The sequence below is a fragment of the Musca autumnalis genome, unplaced genomic scaffold, assembly GCF_047663935.1.
Source record: "Musca autumnalis isolate F117 unplaced genomic scaffold, ASM4766393v1 scaffold_1, whole genome shotgun sequence".
NCBI classification, from domain to species: Eukaryota; Metazoa; Arthropoda; class Insecta; order Diptera; family Muscidae; genus Musca; species Musca autumnalis.
Window position 1 is genome coordinate 71,719,805 of NW_027411644.1, and position 19,969 is coordinate 71,739,773.

Below are 19,969 nucleotides of genomic sequence, written 5' to 3' on the forward strand. Positions count from 1 at the left end.
ACAAAATGTGTGTATTGAAAATTTTCATTTCAAAAACAAAAGCTCTCTTTTTCAATTGTGTGAGTGAGCAAATTGACACACACCGACAGCAGAAGTGCGCCCTTTGAGCAGCCCTACTTTAAAGTCTGCTATGAAGAGAAGGCTTCTAAAAAATATTTTAAGGACAAAAGAACCAACCAAAGATGCCCAGATGTCCTCCCCCTTGCATATAGAAGATTGTGGGAACACCTCAAGTGGTATTTTTTCCACAGAAGAAATTATAAAGCCTTATGTGAATAGATGATCTTAAAAGGGGTTTTATCCATAAAAGACCTTTGAGATCTTCTGTTTATAGATGTTGAAGAAAGAGGTATGCTGTTAGTGGAAGACCTTTAAAGGTCTCCTGTCCTGAGAAGACCTTTAGAGATCCTCAAATTTTACAAGTCCTTTAGAGATTTTCTGTCAATCGAATAACTATAGAAGTCTTCTTTCCATATAAATCCCTTAAGGCCTGGGTACATAAGAACTGCAAAGGGCTTCTAAGGACTGAAACCCTCGAAAGGTCTTCTTTAGACAGAAAACCTCTAAAGGTCTGCTATGGATAGAAGAGCTCTAGAGGTCTTCTATGGGCAAAAGATCTGTAAAGTCCTTCTTTGGACAGAAGACCTCTTAAGAATAAAGAAGGCCGAGCAAATTTCGATCTAGTCTGTCCTTTTCCTCTTTATTCTTTTATTTTTGTTATGTCAGAAATGAAGCAGGAAAGCAAGGCAAGCAGGCGAGGCAGCACCCAGGCCTTAAGGGACTTATATGGAAAGAAGACTTCTATAGTTATTCGATTGACAGAAAACTTCTAAAGGTTTTATAAAAATTGAGGATCTCTAAAGGTCTTCTAAGGATAGAAGTCGTTTAAAGGACTTCTACTGAGAGAATACCTTTTTCTTCAACATCTATGAACAGAAGATCTCAAAGGTTTTTTATTTATAAAACACCTCTAAAGGTCATCTACTCACATAAGGTGTTATAACTTCTTCTGTGGAAAAAAGGCCCCTTAATGTCTTCTAAGGACAGGGCTCTTGTTGTTCCCACAATTTATATGCAAGGGTGAGGACATCTGGGCCTCTTTGATTGGCCAAAGCTTTCTTAAACGTTTTAAGTATCGTCCAATTTTTCATATTTTTATACCCTACACCACTATGTGGGGAGGGTATTATAAGTTGGTTTTGGCCAAAAAGTTTGTAACGCATCGAAATAATGGTCGTAGACCCATACTTATATATATCAAAACAAGTGAGCAAAGGCTATAGTCGGGACGGGGCCGACCATGTGATACCCTACACCACTACCCCTGTGCATAAACTTTTCACTGGTAAACATTTCTTTTAGGGAATATAATCCGACTACCACCAAAAATAATATGCCTCTTTCTCTCTGGGACCCCCATCAGCAACCAAAATTTCGATATATTCACAAAGAATAAAACTTTGAATTTGTCTCCAAATGAGTTTTTCACCATTCCGACCCCTTAATATTATCCGACTATCACCAAAATCAATAGGCTTCTTCCTCTGTGGGGCCCCCATCTACCCCCAAAAATTTCGTCACTATCCGATCAAAATTCCAACTTGTAGCGTGATTACAAAAAATGTAAATATTGGGTATATTACTGAATTTTGCAATATATCGGTTTGCTCACTTACGCCAACATACTTTGCATCAATATAAACGAGATCTTTTCTTCTTCCATTGACGGGTATTCCTTTTGGAATACTCCAACCAGAAGCGGAGATATTCGCATAAAAAACGTTGACTTTTCTCCACATAAGCTTTTCGCTTAGTCCGACTCCTGAATATTATCCGACCATCACCAAACTAAATAGGCTTCTTCCTCTGTGGGACCCGCATCAACTCCCAAAAAATTCGTGACGATCCAATCAAAATTGCGACCTGTAGCGTGGTTACAAAAAAATCGGAAAATGAGATGCATTATCTACTATTGCGATATCTCTGTTGTTTGACCACCTACGACAACCTGCTTTACATCCTTGTAAAGGTGATATTGTCTACTTTCCTTGCCAGGTTTTGCTTTAGATATACCTCTTAAAGAAACAGAGATATTGGCTTTGAAATAAAACGTTGACCTTTCTCCAAATAAGTGTTTGCCCATTCCGACCCCTGAATATTATCCGACCATCATCAAAATCAGTAGGCTTCTTTCTCTTTGGGACTCCCATTAACCCCCAAAATTTCGTTACGATCCGATCAAAATTGCGATCTGTAGCGTGATTACAAAAAAATCGGAAAATGGGATGCATTATCGACTATTGCCATATCTCTGCTATTTGACCACCTACGACAACCTACTTTACATCGTTGTAAAGGTGATATTTTCTACTTTCCTTGCCTGGTTTTGCTTTTGATATACCTCTTAAAGAAACAGAGATATTGGCTTTAAAATAAAATGTTGACTTCTCTCCAAATAAGTGTTTGCCCTGTCCGACCCCTAATTATTATCCGACCATCACCAAAATCAATAGCCTTCTTCATCTATGAGACCCCCATTAACCCTCAAATCTTCGTGACGATCCGATCAAAATTGCGACCTGTAGCGTGATTTCCAAAAAAATAGAAAAATGGGATGTATTACCGACTATTGCGATATCTCCGTTATTTGGTTACCAACGCCGACCTAGTTTGCATCATTGTAAAGAGGGGATCTTCTACTTTCAGAGTCAGACTTTGCTTTTGGAAAGTTTTCAACCAAAACTGTGATATTCGTCAATATAATTAAAATCGCAAAAATGAAAATTGGGGTTTTATTTGCTTCTATTGTGATATCTTCGTTGTTTGATCACCTACGAGCACCTGCTTTACATCATTAGAAAGGTGATATTTTCTACTTTCATTGCCAGGTTTTGCTTTTGGTATACCCCATATAGAAGCTGAGATATTCACTTTGGAAAAAAACGTTGCCATTTTATCCACCTAAGTTTTTTGCCCTTTCCGACCCCTAAATATTGTCCGACCATCACCAAAATCAATAGGCTTCTTCCCCTCCGGGACCCCTATAAACATGCAAAATTTCGTGACGATCCGATCAAAATTGCGACCTGTAGCGTGATTACAAGGTTTAGATGGACAGACGGACAGACGGACAGACGGACGGACGGACGGACTGACGGACGGACACACATAGCCAGATCGACTCAGCTCGTCGAGACATTCATTTTGGTATATATAAGTATGGGTCTGCGACCATTATTTCGATGCGTTACAAACTTTTTGGCCAAAACCAACTTATAATACCCTCCCCACATAGTGGTGTAGGGTATAATGAATGTCTCGATGAGCTGAGTCGATCTGGCTATGTGTGTCCGTCCGTCAGTCCGTCCGTCCGTCTGTCCGTCTGTCCATCTAAACCTTGTAATCACGCTACAGGCCGCAATTTTGATCGGATCGTCACGAAATTTTGGATGTTGATGGGGATCCCGGATGGGAAGAAGCCTATTGATTTTGGTGATGGTCGGATAATATTTAGGGGTCGGGAAGGGCAAAAAACTTAGGTGGATAAAAAGACAACACTTTTTTTCAAAGCCAATATCTCAGCTTCTCTATGGGGTATTACAAAAGCAAAACCTGATAATGAAAGCAGAAAATATCACCTTTCTAATGATGTAAAGTGGGTGCTCGTAGGTTATCAAACAACGAAAATATCGCAATAGTAGCAAATAAAACCCCAATTTTCATTTTTGCGATTTTAATTATATTGACAAATATCACAGCTTTGGTTGAAAATTTTCCAAAAGCAAAGCCTGATTATGAAAGTAGAAGATCCCGTCTTTACAATGATGCAAACTAGGTCGGCGTAGGCACCCAAATAACGGAGATATCGCAATAGTCAGTAATACATCCCATTTTTCTATTTTTTTGGAAATCACGCTACAGGTCGCAATATTGATCGGATCGTCACGAAAATTTCAGGGTTAATGGGGGTCTCACAGATGAAGAAGCCTATTGATTTTGGTGATGGTCGGATAATATTTAGGGGTCGGAATGGGCAAACACTTATTTGGAGAAAAGTCAACATTTTATTTCAAAGCCAATATCTCTGTTTCTTTAAGAGGTATATCAAAAGCAAAACCTGGAAAGGAAAATAGAAAATATCACCTTTACAACGGTGTAAAGCAGGTTGTCGTAGGTGGTCAAATAGCAAAGATATGGCAATAGCCGATAATGCATCCCATTTTCCGATTTTTTTGTAATCACGCTACAGGTCGCAATTTTGATCGGATGGTCACGAAATTTTGGGGGTTAATGGGGGTCCTAAAAAGAAAGAAGTCATTGATTTTGATGATGGTCGGATAATATGCAGGGGTCGGAATGGGCAAACACTTACTTTGAGAAAGGTCAACGTTTTATTTCAAAGCCAATATCTCTGTTTCTTTAAGAGGTATATCAAAAGCAAAACCTGGCAAGGAAAGTAGAAAATATCACCTTTACAACGATGTAAAGTAGGTCGTCATAGGTGGTCAAATAGCAGAGATATGGCAATGGTCGATAATGCATCCGATTTCCGATTTTTTTGTAATCACGCCACAGGTCGCAATTTTGATCGGATCGTCACGAATTTTTTGGGAGTTGATGCGGGTCCCACATAGGAAGAAGCCTATTGATTTTGGTGATAGCCGGATAATATTTAGGGGTCGGCATGGGGAAAAACTCATTTGGAGACAAATTCAAAGTTTTATTCTTTGTGAATATATTGGCTTCTAGTAGGGGTATTCCAACGTCAAAGCCTGTCAATGGAAGAAGAAAATATTACCTTTACATTGGTGTAAAGCAGGTTGGCGAAGGTGGTCAAACAAGGGAGATACCACAATAGTCGGTAATGCATCCAATTCTTCCATTTTTTTGCAATCAAGCTACAGGTCGTAATTTTGATCGGATGGTCACGAAATTTTGGTTGCTTATGGGGGTCCCAGAGACAAAGAGGCATATTATTTTTGGTGGTAGTCGGTTTATATTCCCTAAAAGAAATGTTTACCAGTGAAAAGCTTATGCACAGGGGTAGTGGTGTAGGATATCACATGGTCGGCCCCGTCCCGACTATAGCCTTTGCTCACTTGTTTTGCTTGTCCTGTTACAAAGAAAATTTAATGATTGATAACTTTGATGCCAGAAAATGCAAATAAAGATAAGAAATGTCAGTTTCCACCTCAATTTCCCCCAACACCTCCTCAAAGTGAAGCCTTCAAAGCTTCTCAATTAATTGCGATGGCCACAACATAATTTGTCTTCATCAAATGTAAATGAAGTTGGTCCTATGTTTTTTTTTCGTCATTAGCACATTAATTTCCATTCATAATCAGTCATTCGGTGGTATTCACAACGAAACATTCATTCAGACATTCATTAACTCGGCAGTGATGAAGACGAAATAAATAAATGTTTGGAATATCTACATGTCTTCTATCAACTCCCCGCCTTCCCTGCTCGCCACACATCACAACTAATTAAATAATTAATTAACACATCAATTTAATTATTAGGCGCATATGGTGGCTACTGTTCCTAATATGCCAAGTTTTTTTTTTCTCTGGTAACCATGCAATGTTATGCTCCTATTACAAACATTTACTCACTCACGATTTGTCAAATACTTTGACCTAATCACAAATAACAAATCAAGGATTTTTTTCGTATCTTTCTGAAATTATCTTTCATTTTGATTTCAGGCATGTGTTTTTTTTTGGTATACGACTTACCTGCAGGAACATATCACCATCTAATAGGCCATGCTCGAAAGCTCCCAACTCTCGCGTTCGATAGCCATCATGTGCGTGTATATGAGGTAAAACTGAATTGCCACCATTCTCCTCCTTTTCCTTATGCATAACAACTGTAATGGAAAGAAAAAGAAGGGGAAGAATAAGATGAATGTAAATAAAGATGAAAAATAAGATCAATGGAAAATTATTTGCCAAACAGATGACAGAAAGATAATTTATCAAATTAATTAATTAATGAATAATTTGAATTTGAATGATTTTGTAGACAAAATATTAGGGATAATATTGCTTATATGGAAAGAAAGTATCCGTGATGAAAACTTTATCATGGAGGATATTTTCCTATAGAACATTGTACTCTTTCCCAACCCAAATACTGTTTTATACTCCGAAAGAAATTTAATGAACAATTCTCTTTCCTGACTCATAACGCATTTACACAAGCGGAAGAAACGCATAAAAAGGATGTAATAAATTTTGTGTTAATTACAATGAAGTTTCCTCCCGCCAAATCTAACTCCATCTCTTGCATTTTAACTAGAAATATAACTCCAAATCCCCCTTTCCCCTCACCATTTAACCACCAAAAAAAGAAATAACACTTTTTTGGGCTCATAAAAAAGGCCTGAGCTCATTTTACAAACTGTAAGCAAAACACTCCTTGATTTAAATAAAACAAAAATAACACAAAAGGCCAAAATAGTTACAAAAAGTAAAGGACCTCTAAACAAAAGAATGTCACACACACACAGACGACACAGATTTGTTATCCTAAATCATAAAAAGTGAAGTAAATGAAATAAAACCTCTTAAAAAAACAGTAACAGTAACAGGACATATAAAAATTAATTTAATATATTTAGGCACGTAACTAGGTACGCAGTTAGGTCTAAGAGACCTTGCAGGCCATTCTTTTTGGAAAGCTCAACAAGCCTTACAACAAATAAGCGAAATTAAATATGAAATGAAATAAATGTTGGCTGGCTAATTAAAATTATGAATTAATTACTTACTTAGCTCCCCCTACCTCCACCTCATTTCCCATAACATCCTATACAAAAACAAAGGTGTAGAAAGAACTCCTGCTAGTTAACCATTTAAAGACCCCCATAAAAAAGGGGGTAAGGAATTTACGTTTTGTTGATATGCCAAAATAAAAAAGAAGTAGGTACTTAGCTTCATTAACAGAGATTACAACTTAAAACATTTGCCAACAAGAACAACAAGAACAACAACTAATGTGGTTGGCCACACGCACCTTTTAGAGCCAACCAACAAGTCAAGCTGACCGAATGTGATGCAATCTCAGAATGGATTTTATTACCAACAGGGATTGTGGCAAAATTCCTTCTGCCATTTTAATTTAGGAAAAAGTCACAATAAAATATGCCTAGAATAAGCCATGGTACGTACATGTGAATAACCTAATATTTGCATATTTTCTTCACCTGTAATATAATAATCTTATCACCAACATTACACCCCAATGAATCACTCGACATACGAGTATTACCACTGTGACATACTTTTTGTGGTTAAAATTTTAGAATATTTTTCGAAGGCAAACAAAACACACATTTTTGGTTGTTGCGAAAATATGATATAAACAGAAGTACGAGTATTATGTTGGTTTTTAATGGCAGTTTAAATTTTAAAAACTAACAGAAACTCCGAAAAAATGTCTAATCGATTACGAGGATCACAATAATGTTCATTTTATTTCCCCCATATGACAGTGAAATGAAATAAATTTAGTAATTTTAATAATTTAATTTAAAAAAAAACTGTATAAACTGAAATACATATATGTATGTTAAGACATCTTGAGAATTGAACCTCAAAATACACATATTAGGGTTATGACTTTCTTACATCCTCATATCCATGTGAGTTTTTACCTAAGACTAGATAAATTCTTAATTATAAGGTGATTCATTTGAAAAATTTTCTATATGCATATTTGGAAAATTTTTGAAGTCACTATAAACCAGTGTCGCCCATAATATTTCCATCAATACTGAAGCATGTGCGTATATGTGTGTATGCATGGGTGAAAAAAAACAACAACAACCACATGATGTGCATCTTTTGTTTATGTACACGTACACTGTACGTGAGAGAGAGAGAGAGCAGAAAATGCAAAAACAACTCAGTGGTCGCCCTCACTATACAAAGAAGCAAAGAAGCGCGTCCCTGCTATAAACATATATAGAACTGCAAATAAGCTATGGAGCCACATCACATAACCAAATGGCATAACCTTTTTTTTTTTGTTTTGCCTTATTAAGGCGAAGGTCATTTTTAGAGTGATATTTCAATTAATTCTCTTTCGAGTTGAGCTATTTAGACCTAATAGGTACATTGAAAAATTAGGAATCCACCGAAGTCCCACACATTCAACCACTATGCTACGTTTCACGGGTGGTTAGACCGATCATCAGGCATATTGAATGGTGTTTTTTTTTATTTTTTTTTTTTTTAGTGGGTGGACGAAGGCTAAGCTTGGAGACTAGCATTTATATCACAAATCATTCGAAATTTGTATATTCGAATTATTTATTTATTTTAATGTTAGTCATTTAATTCCAAACCTTTCCTATAGTCCGACTTGGCTGGTAACCCTATTTTTCAATGCTTTATTACAAATACTAAGGCAGCTTTTTTCCACCTTTATTTTATTTGTTCTTCTGTATCAGAAGATTTTGATCATCAATATTTGTCATCGGAATCTTTGACAAGTTGATGGTGGCTTAGAACGCTAAGACGCCTGCAACCGTGTCACTTGGTTGTTGGGGTCCCAGGTTCGAATACTATGGCGATTTTGACCTTGCAGATGAAGTTTGATGGATTATATGTGTTCACAACTTTTGTTCTTTAAGACAAGAGCTACAACTTTGTCTCTGAGATAAATTCAAATTTCGTAACGGTTTGGAAGATATAGCCCTGACTATATGACCCTTTTTACATCAAAGCCTCAAACCTTTGGAGGCCTATAACCGCGAAAGTTGATGAGATAGGGAAAAAACGGCGAGACACGTGTCTTCTCGTTTCTTTTCTTCTATCACACTGTGGAGTCAGAATATGGTTAATAAAACATGACTAAAAAAATTACACACAGTAAAATTCAAAGATTCAATAAAAAATTGTCAATTTTCTGGCGACAAAAAAATTCATATTGATATAAAAAATAAGTAAAAAATTAAGTTACTGTGTTTTATTTATAAATGCACTAAAAACTAGAAAATAATTTTTCATGATGGAATCTCTTAAATAAAACGCTTGCCGTTTAATATTGTCACAAGTTTTAATTCAAATACAAGCGTTTTATTTGAGAGATCACGGTGCTCTTCAATCAAATTTAAATGGAAGGTGCTTACACCTGGGAAGTTTTTGCGGATTCTGAAACTACAATGTTTATAGATGAGAAAACTCAAAAAACAAAAAAATCGCCGGAGAGCTTTTTAAATAAATCGCGATTCAAGTTGACATGTTTAGGGGTTGTTTAGGTTTTCACGATTTTGCTTAGACACCGCAAGTTCTATCAAAATAGAGCTAAAGAAAATGTTGTAGCTGTCAAAATGTTCTATAAGATTGACCTTTACGGTGTTTTCGTAGGTTTTAAAATTTTTGAGATATTGAAGTTCAAATTGGGACAATGCACTGACTGTATCGCCCCCTTATAAAACAATGTCATGATGGGTGCGCCTTAACTAACATTTAATGAAAACCGCTTACACGGGGAAAGTTTTTGTGAATTCTGAAACAGCAATGTTCATATATGAGAAAAATCCAAAAACAAGAAAAAATCGCTGTAGGCATTTTTAAATAAATCGCGCTCAAAATTCACATTTTTAGGTGTTTTTTAGGTTTTCACGATTTTGCTTGGAAACCGCATGTCCAATCGAAATGGAGCTAAGGAAAATGTTGTAGCTGTGAAAATTCTCTACAGGATTGACGTTTATGATTTCTTCTCAGGCTGTACCATTTTTTAGATAAACAAGCTCAGTTTACATTTTCAGATATTTTTTGTTAGGTTTTCGTGATTTTGCTTGAATATGGAAAGTCTTATCGGCAGAGAAAATCTTATAGCTCTGAAAATTCTCAACAAGACTTGCTTATGTAATCTTTCCTAGGTTGTGCCATTTTTTTTAGATACATAAGTTTAAGTAGGAAAATTGCAGTCATGACATTGTTTTATAAGGAGACCATACAGAATTGAATCGAATTTGAACTGTCCCAATTTCAACTTCTATATCTCAAAAGTTGTAAAACCTACGAAAATATCATTAAGGTCAATCTTGTAGAGAATTTTGATAGCTACAACATTTTCTTTATCCCCATTTTGATAGGACTTGCGGTTTCCAAGCAAAATCGCAAAAACCTAAACAACCCCTAAAAATGTCAACTTGAATCGCGATTTATTTAAAAAAGCGCTCCAGCGATTTTTTGTTTTTTGATTTTCCTCATCTATGAACATTGTAGTTTCAGAGTCCGCAAAAACTTCCCAGGTGTAAGCACCTTACATTTAAATTTGATTCAAGAGCACCGTGAGATTCCATCATGAAAATTATTTTCTAGTTTTTAGTGCATTTATAAATAAAACACTGTACTTAATTTTTTAATTATTTTTTTTTTAATTTTTAACTTTTCAGTAATTAAATTTTTTGGCCACTGAGAACCTCATAACAAAATTATAGCCACTTTAGCCCGAAAATGTAGATAAAAACTTTAAAATGCCTGAAATTGTGTGGTCCCGTTATATAAGGGCTATACCAAAACCTGGACTTATGTCCATAATTTTTGGTGCGGAAGTTTCGGTACCATTGGGAACTTCAAATGCAAAGTTTCAGCAAAATCGGCCTAAAAATGAAGATAAAGACCCCAAATGCCAAATTACGGCTAATTCGGGCTAAAATTGAAGATAAAATCCTCAAAATACTTCAAATCGGGTGGTACCGGTATATGGGGGCTATAAGAAAAAAATTGATCCATATGGGTTTTGGTTTCATATTCTTGTATTGCCATCCAATGTTTTAGTTCGATTGGTCAACTGCAACTGTGTAGAAAATGAGTTACTAGATGTGAACTAAACGGACACCAAAGCAAGTTAAATAAAACACTGTACAAATTCGATAAACTGTTCGATAAGCGAGCTTACGATTAGACAACGACAATTTTCTTTAATGATTGAGGATTCCAATCGAAATATTGGAAAATAAATTATTAAAAATCACAACAACGATTTTTATTTATGAAAAGCCTATAGCCAAACAATACCTTAATCATCAACATTAATAAGGCAAACGATACCAAACCCAAACAATTCGATAAACTTATTTGATTGCAAAGTAAAAAAAATAAATAAAACATTGTCATGTGGACTAAAATATTTATCTAATTATTTTATTTTGAACTGATAAAATATTTCACAGATTGACAAAGAAAACTTTAGGTGCTTTATCAATTTGTTTTGATAAACTTGTGGTTATATTGACAAAATATTTTATCAATATATTCTAAATTTAGCTTAATAAAGAAAAAACAAATTAGATTGAATTTAAAACCACAGCAATAAAAAAATTTATCGATTTTTAAAACTTAAGTTTGATAAAAAAATTATGATATATTCAATTAAAATGATCAAAAACTATTCTGAAAATTGTACAAAACTGTCCATTAAAAAACAAAAACCCATTATAACCCAGCAAAAAAAGTCCTCCCAAAATCATGGGTTTTGTAAGGGATTTTTGGCAGCCGTAACTACTCGCAAACCCCCTTTCTTCCCCATTATTTTTACAAGGGCATGTCGCACTCAGTTTGTAGTTATTTTATGACCACTAGAATAACTAGTTATTCTGTGGTCACTAGAAGTTGAAAAATAAGTTGAAAAAATTCTATTTTTAGAACAGTTGATGTAGAGATTTTTTTTTAATTTCATCACACTTCTTACTTTTATTTTACTTTATTTTATTTCGCTCGCTGTGGGAGTTGAACACACGAACCCCCTGATTTCTAGCCAAAAACACTACGTACTATGCCACGCACACGAACATTAAGGGTTGCTTAAGAACTTAAATGTGCAGTGCACCACGAACTGTTATTTTTTAATTAAAAAAAATCGCGTGCCGACAGTGAGCGTTGAACACACTACCCTAGGATTTATAGTCGGACACACACTCGTTGTGCCACCGTCCTCATTACTTAGTGAGGAGCAAAGTAAGTAGGTTTGCTTTGTAATTTTTTTAAGAAGTATCCCATTACTTTTCAGATTACTTGTAATGGGAAAAGAAGCTTGTTTACATTACTTTGTAATGGGTTACGTAATGACTAATGGATCCGAATTTTTGCTGGGAACCCATTATAGTGACGGATAATCTCTCAAAGGTATTCTGTAGACAGAAGACCCCTTAAAGGCCTTATATAGAAAAAATGGCTTCTGAAAACAGCTGACCTCTCAAAGCTCCTCCAAAAGCCTCTAAAAGCCTGTTATGGATAGAAAAACTCTAAATGTCTTCTGCGGAATGAAGGCCTCTAGGCTTCTTATATAGACAGAGCACCTACAAAGGTCCCCATATGGAAAGAAGGTATCTAAAGGTTTTCTATGGCAGAATGCCTCTAAAGTTCAGCTATAGCAAGGCAACATGTAAGGTCACCTATGGAAGGACGCGGTGTGTTCTAACAAAACATCATTGATATCAATACCTGTTGGTAGCAATTTTTGTGGGGCGATAGTCTGTTCGTGTTCGTTTTTCATACTTCATAGCAAAGGTGGATCTATTGGGAGTCATTACATCATATCAACGAGCGCTTAGACTGTTTTCTCATGTGCATTGATTCATAAATCGTACCCATTTACGGTACCGTTTTACTTTTCAGCGAGATTTTCGACCTCTCTGATCGGAGGTCGCAATATTCTTGTCAAATAGTATTTTCTTTTAAAACATTGTCTCTTGAATCTATTCTTTGATTCTGATGGATTGATTCGTTCTTGCTAGGCAACTAGCGGCGCCACCTGACATTTCTCTCGATGAAGGGCGTTCAAGTTTCCTTACAATCGCAAGTTCATTAGGATCTATGTTGAATTTGTTTATCGGATCACAATTCATGGTGGTAATCTTCGGGTGATAACATCCCAATATTGGACCCTAAAGTAAAGAATATGATAAAGGTGGTCTTCCATTTTAAAAAGTTATTGCCCACGTTGATGTCGTGTCACAAAAGATTATGTGTGTGTTTTTCACTAAGACAATTCATCTAGAGCCTACCTTCCGATCTTTCGACGTCATCGTTTTATATCTAGAATCATAGTTTTTCATCAATATTAATACAATGGTACCACGAGAGAGAGAGAGAGAGAGTTAATTTAAGTATCGCCTTCGGCTGAATTTTATTCTACCTAGTGCGCCTCATATGGATTGCCTCCGAGCGTCCGAAATCAAAAGCTTCAAATCGATTTCCCTAAATTTATCGACCCATTCCAGCTTAATTTCGAAGTTTACTTTTCGGCTTGTTTCAATTTGCGTCTAATTTCTCCAATTTCTAGCGAGCCTCAGACATTACCATTGTGGCACCCGGTCTGGCTCAGACCACACGACTTCATAACCTCTGACCCTCGTACTTTTCTGAACCATTGAAAAGCTTATTGGCAAGGGTTAGAAAATTGTTCTCCTTGGGTGGCTGAGAGAATTGTTCGAAATAACATCACAGCTGCAGCCGCTCACTACACACCTGCTGGTCCAATACCCGAAATTAGATCAATTTCCCAGCGGAATCGACTGGACTAGCAAATAAGCGTGATGAGCTTTTTCGTACGAACACTTACCCTTGAAGTCCACATAAGCGAAAAAAGTGGCTAGATCACCCGAAGAAAGGCGACATTGGTGCAGGATTGAGCAAATTATGGGCAACAGTTAAGATACTCTCGAATCCAGGAAAGACGGATGTTAGAACGGCTGTTGCAATCAACGGCTTAACAGTGACAGGTCCAAGTGGTGCTTATAATACTACCACGGGGTTCTTATCATCCGACATGGGAAATCACGCAAAGCACTGGGCCCACACGACATCTCAATAGTAACGATTGAGACCCTGTATGAAACCGAAGTTGAGTATTTAACAAATATTTGTCATCACTTTATCGTTAGCCACCCAAACCTGGAAGATTGGCAGGTTGATCCCGCTGAAGCAAGACAAGGATCCCAGCAAATGCGAATTAGAAGCAGCGAATTAGAAGCTGTGAGATTAGAAGCAGTTTCCCAGTTGCACAACATCAGCAACAACATTACACTCAAATCCAGACATATCAGCCAAAGACTGAACCAGAACAAGCCCTGCGACCGAACAGTCATGACGGCTCTTGAAGTATCGAATGGTTTCAATACCATCAACCATGTAAAGTAGTTCGAGAACATAGAGAAAATATCCGCCGCTTAATCTACTGCACCCTGTTCACCACATGGATGGCTGAAATGAGGCTCCCCCTGTACATATTGGTCGATGGTGTTCTGATTTCAACAGGTAACTACCCCATAATATTGTGTATAACGTATTTAGTAGGAGCAAGCTCGTAGGCACTTAGGGTGCTTACATGGAAACCTTGTTGACCTGTTATAAATCAATAGACCGATCTGTGGTATGTTATACAAATGGTAGGAATTCATTAGAGTGTCTGCTCATGGCACCAGGGGATCATCTTCACGAGGAGGCGAAGAATTTTCACGTTACATCAGCACACAAAAATGTTTGGGTGCTATCACCGTGAGCATCCCTGCTGCAAGGTTATGGATAGGCTTTCCCAACCCTGGCATGCCAGGAGAGATCTTCTGGATCTACAGAGAGAGAGAGAGAGAGCTACAAAGGGGAATATTTAGATCGGTGGTGCTCAAAATGTTTTGTGCATTAGTCTCTCTGAGCGAGTCTTCCCTTTGTTGTTGTTGCAGTCACGTTTACGTATATGGGTAATCTTGGCTGCTTTAGATCAACGAGCCTATCAGGCCTGTCTATCGCAGTGTAGAATGGCAGCTTCGCCAGGCGCAATTAAGTACCGAATGTGCAACGGTCTCAAATCGCATTGGGCCGAATTGACAGTTCGATAACCAAATTTGAAAATCGTAATTTTTTTTCCAAACGTACATCAAGTACCTAGAAGTACTATTACGGACAATTCCTTTAGGTATCTCCCTTACCAAAATTATAGTTTAAGGACTGTTCGAAAATCGAATACCGAAGGTATTGCTTTTGGTTTTGATTTCAACCACCCCGAAGTGGGAATTTTTTAGACATTTTTTTTGATATATTTTTCTTCCAAAAAATTTAAACTTTGTCCAATGGGAAGGATCCAAAGTGAAATCAAAATTTGAGGATGGACTCACACAAAAGTTAAATTTTTTGGTTACGTGCAGTTTAAGAACTGTTAGTGAATCGTTCCGATATCTGCACCGAAGGTAACCTTTGCGGCGACCTATCGAAAGGAAATACCCCAAATTGAAATCAAGTTCCAAGATGGAAAGGTCGGTTCATTGCACTCCAGATACCTCCTCCACAATAGTTCAACATCTTTGCGCTTTATTCCAATATAAGGCTACTTCTCGGTAGTGTAGAAATTTTAATAGCGGAAAGTCTTTGTGATCATGACTATAATGGTATAATTGTTTTCTAGAGGAAACCAATACTTCTTGAAATATGGGCCCGAAAAGCCTGCTCACGTAATTTTTATTTATGAGTTTTATTCGTGTCAGCTGTGTTGTTTAAATCTGCCAGTGAAGCACATAATTAGGGCCGCAGTTTATGATACCTATCCAACAAACGGCTAGAAAATTACACTGGAAACTTCCAGAACTTCTCTTAACACCTACGAAAAGGATATTTCTTTTTAAAAATAAGGACATGCCATTTTTCTCTTGTACCTTCATAGACTGAAGATATTTTGTTGTAGATTTATTGTTTTTTCTTTTGCTATATTTTTAAAGAAATCCTTTTTAACTTGCACCTTGTAAAGCAAGGAGTGTCCTTTTGTAGTGTTGACTTCCTTATCATTTTTGCCCACAATAAAAAGCAACAACAACTGCCATGGTTTATTATTCTTCTAAAATATTACACAAATCCTTTTTTAAGCGTATTATGTTTCCTCCAAAATTAAAAACCAGCAACAAATCACATTTTGTAAATTATGGCCAGAGAGGGAACGAACGAACACACACATATAAATTAAGTGCTAAAGATGTAGAAATTTTAGTTTTACAATGGCCAAAGGCCAAGTTGAGGGGGAAGGGGGGGTTGCAATTTGTATAACAAGTTTTTTATGGCCATACAACCAACGCACCTTCTTCTTAAAAAAAATATATGAAAAAATAAAACAGGGAGAATAGGCACATGTCCATGGCCTTAGCACCACAAAATGTGCGTAAATTAGTTAAAATGCTTGGGAGGACCCTTTTTACACCTTGTCCCTTCAAGTCCTTTCTTTGTTTATGGCGTTTGTCGTTATTCTTTTGTTAAGCTTTTTGGTATTTTACATTTTTGATTACTGATAAAGATCGGGGCATAATTTATGACATCATTTGAACGAAAAAAATGTCACCAAAAAATGGAGTAAAGAATTCACCCCACCCCCACTGCTGTGCGGCAAACAAAAATTCTAGGAATGAACTAAGAAAATAAAAATGAACAACGTCGTTGTTGCTTCACTTTTTTGGTTAATAAAAATTCCTTTTATTTTTTTTCGTTGCTGTTCTTTTTTATCGCCATTTTTTCTAAGAGTCTATAAATCAATTTTTTTTGACAAATTTATTAAAGTTCGTCTACTGCCAGTTCATGTGTTTGTATGTAAATGTTATTGTTTTAGTGTGCAAAGCAACTAACACAAATTCCTCTTCGTAATTCTGTTTAGGGGTATAAAGAATAGCCCCTGCCATAATATTCAAATATAACAAAATTTAGTTTTAGAATAAATATAATTTAGACATTAACTTTCGGTTGGAGCCAAGGCAGAAGGAGGAGGAAGGAGGCAAGAAAAAAATTGTGAGAAATAGTAACAAACTTTTTTTTTGTTACTGATAAGCTTCAAGTTTCGTGTACGTATTGTGGTTTCCCAAAGCCTGAAACTGCTGCTGCTACTCCATTGTATTTATAATAAATCTAAAGTAGGTCTGTAATAAAATATTTGTGACACCATTAAAATTTATATTTCATAGTTTATGTAGCAACAATAACAACATCATAGTTCTCTTTATTATTTTTTTGTTTATAACTTTGCTCCTTGGCTTGGTTTTTGGATCCACCAACCAGCCCGTTATATTGCAAAGTCTTTATTTGTTGTTGCTATGGTAATTTTAGTTAATAAATTTTTATTGTTGAATATTTATGCCAGCCAAATAAGTTTTCGTCTTTTATTTATTTCTTTACATTTTTCTATTAGGTGGATGAGGAGGAGGGGAAGTTCAGAAAACAATTTTTATAACTGTCATAACAAAACAAAAAATAGATAGTTTCACAAACAACACAGAATAATAACAGTTTCCAATATTTAGGCTGAAAGCTATGGCTGTGATGGAGTCAACGTATCGAAACCCATCAAAATCCAATTTCAAATAATTTTTCAATACCTTGTCAAATGTCAAAGTGAAAATAGCGAAATTCTTATTATTATTGGTTTATTGTAAATAAATAAAAAATAACATAAATAAGCGTTTTTGGGTCTTCCATCGACAGCACACAGTTTACAAATATCGAATAGAAAAATGTGTTTAAAGTCAGTAGTTAAGGAGAATACTTGGTGTGATGTAGGGCTGAAAGGCCGAGACTCTGATGGAATGACATGATCAGTGACCAATGATATCAAAAATTGTGATATTCAAAACTGAAGAGAAAAAACAACAGCTCTGAGTGGTTTTAAATCTTTTCTTAGCTTAATTTATGAGAAAATTGATCAGCATCCGGCCACCTATACAAAGAAGAAAGACATACCATTAGGGATATCCCATATTCAGAATATGTTCTCTTAACTAAATAACCTATTGTTAAACGAGCATTCATTCCTTGCTCATTAAACCACAATAAACATTACAAATCTAATTTCCCATATCATCATCATCATGTTTTGAAAAACGGGGAAAACAATGAGTCATGCTTGATTATCCTTTTTCATGTGTGAGAGGGAGAATTCCTTTTGAACCAGATGACGCTTAAACTGTTGATGTCCATATGGTCAATGGAGTATGACATGATTTCAAAAACATGAAAATAATGAGTAGTGTTCAAATACCAACTAAATGGATATGGTTATTAAATATAAAATTAAGCGATTGAAACCAAAATAACAGAAGGGAGAGGAAATAGAGTAAAGGAATAAAGGGATAAATAAATGGATATTGTCTTGTTTTGAAAATCCCATACATCTATTGATAATTTTAAAATGTCCCTATGTATTTCTAAAGCATTTTTCATTGCTTAAAATAATTAATAAACATATTTTTATCCAACATATTTTAAAAAATTCGCGCTTCAAAAATATTTTAAAAAATATTTTGAAAATCTACGCTAAAAACTATATTTTTTTATTTTCGGCCATTAAAAAATCTACACTGTACTGGTTTAAACAAATTTAGGAAATCCACACTCCACAGGTCTTTAACAAACAATACTTTTACAATCCTCTCTCCGCTCCATAAACAAATATTTTAAAAAACCATGCTTACTTTTTTTAAATCCACGCTCTTTCAAAAGTTATTAAAAAATATTTTCAAGTATCCAGGCTTCTTAAAAGCATTTGTTTTAAATTTTTAAATATTTTTTAAAATTTTAAATATTTTTTAAAATTTTAAATATTTTTCAATATTTTTTAAATATATCTAAAATTTTCTAAATATTTTTAAATACTTTTTATAATCATTAAATACTTTTTTTTAAATATTTTTAAAAAATAATTATTGATTCCACGCCCATTAAAAATTTAATAAAAATCCAATACATTTACAATCCACACTATACTGGCCTTTAAAATTTTTTAAATAATAAATGAAGTTTCTACTATTTTTTAAAAATTTTAAACAAACAATCTACGCACTTCTAACTGTAAAAAATAAAATATTCACGCTATACTAGTCCTAAAAATATAATATTTAAAAAAGTCAGGACATAGTTAGCCTTACTTTTAAAAAAATCAACGTTCTACAAGTCTTAAAAGGTATTTTTTAATTCGTGCTCATATCACTAATGGTCTAACAACTAAAAAATATTTTTAAAAAATCACGCTCTTAGGAATTTGCCTTTAAAAAAGTATTTTCAAACATCAACGCTCATAAATATTTTTTATTGTACATTATCTTTGAAATAACTTTAAATTTTTAGACATTTAGCAATATTTGTATAAATCCACTCTACAAATTTTTTATCTTAATGTTTATATCCAATCTACTTAAAAAAATATTTTAAAGTATCCAGGCTTCTTAAAATTATTTTTTATTATTTTTATAATTTTTAAATAATTTTCATAAAAATATGAATTTAATTTTTTTTAATTTTTCAGTATTTGTCTTAAATTTTAAAATAGTTTTTTAAATGTTAAATATTTTTCAATAATTTTAAATATCTTTTAAATAAACAAAATATTTTTAAATACTTTTTATAATTTTTAAACACTTTTTTTTAAAATATTTTTCAATATTATCTTAAAATATCCACGATCCGTAATAAAAATTAAAATAAATCTACGCTCTTTAAAAAATAATTATATATTCCAAATATTACATTTATAGATTTCCATCAAATTATAAAAAAAATACACGCTCCTTAAAAAACTAAAAATACACACTCTTTAAAAAATTTTTAAAAATTATTAAAACAAATCCCACAACCTTAAAAAATTATTTTAAAAAATTCAAGCAGCTTAAACAGTTATTAAAAAAATTCAACACACCTTAAAAAATATTAAAAAAAAACTACACTCCTTAAAAAATAATTTAAAAGAATCCACGCTCCTTAAAAAATACTTTAAAAAATCCACTCTCCTTAAAAAATTATTAAAAAAGTTTCCACACACCTTAAAAATTATTTGAAAGAATCTACACTCCATAAAAAATTATTTAAACAAATCCACGCACCTTAAAAAAATATTTTAAAAAATTCACGTTCATATTTTATGGTTTATTTTGGCTCGAGGACAGGTGAAAATAAACCATGAAATATAAAAGTCCAAAGGTCAACAA

At 34.5% G+C, this 19,969-nt stretch overlaps 1 protein-coding gene across 7 annotated transcripts in view; it reads right to left on the bottom strand.

Moving 5' to 3' along the window:
• Positions 1-19,969, bottom strand: part of LOC141401077 (uncharacterized) — a 187,469-nt gene that overhangs the window by 53,761 nt on the left and 113,739 nt on the right. For all 7 annotated transcript variants that reach the window (XM_073980932.1, XM_073980908.1, XM_073980956.1 and 4 more), the window contains exon 4: positions 5,742-5,875. In XM_073980932.1, the coding sequence (XP_073837033.1) occupies positions 5,742-5,875 (134 nt within the window). The remainder of the gene's footprint in view (positions 1-5,741; positions 5,876-19,969) is intronic.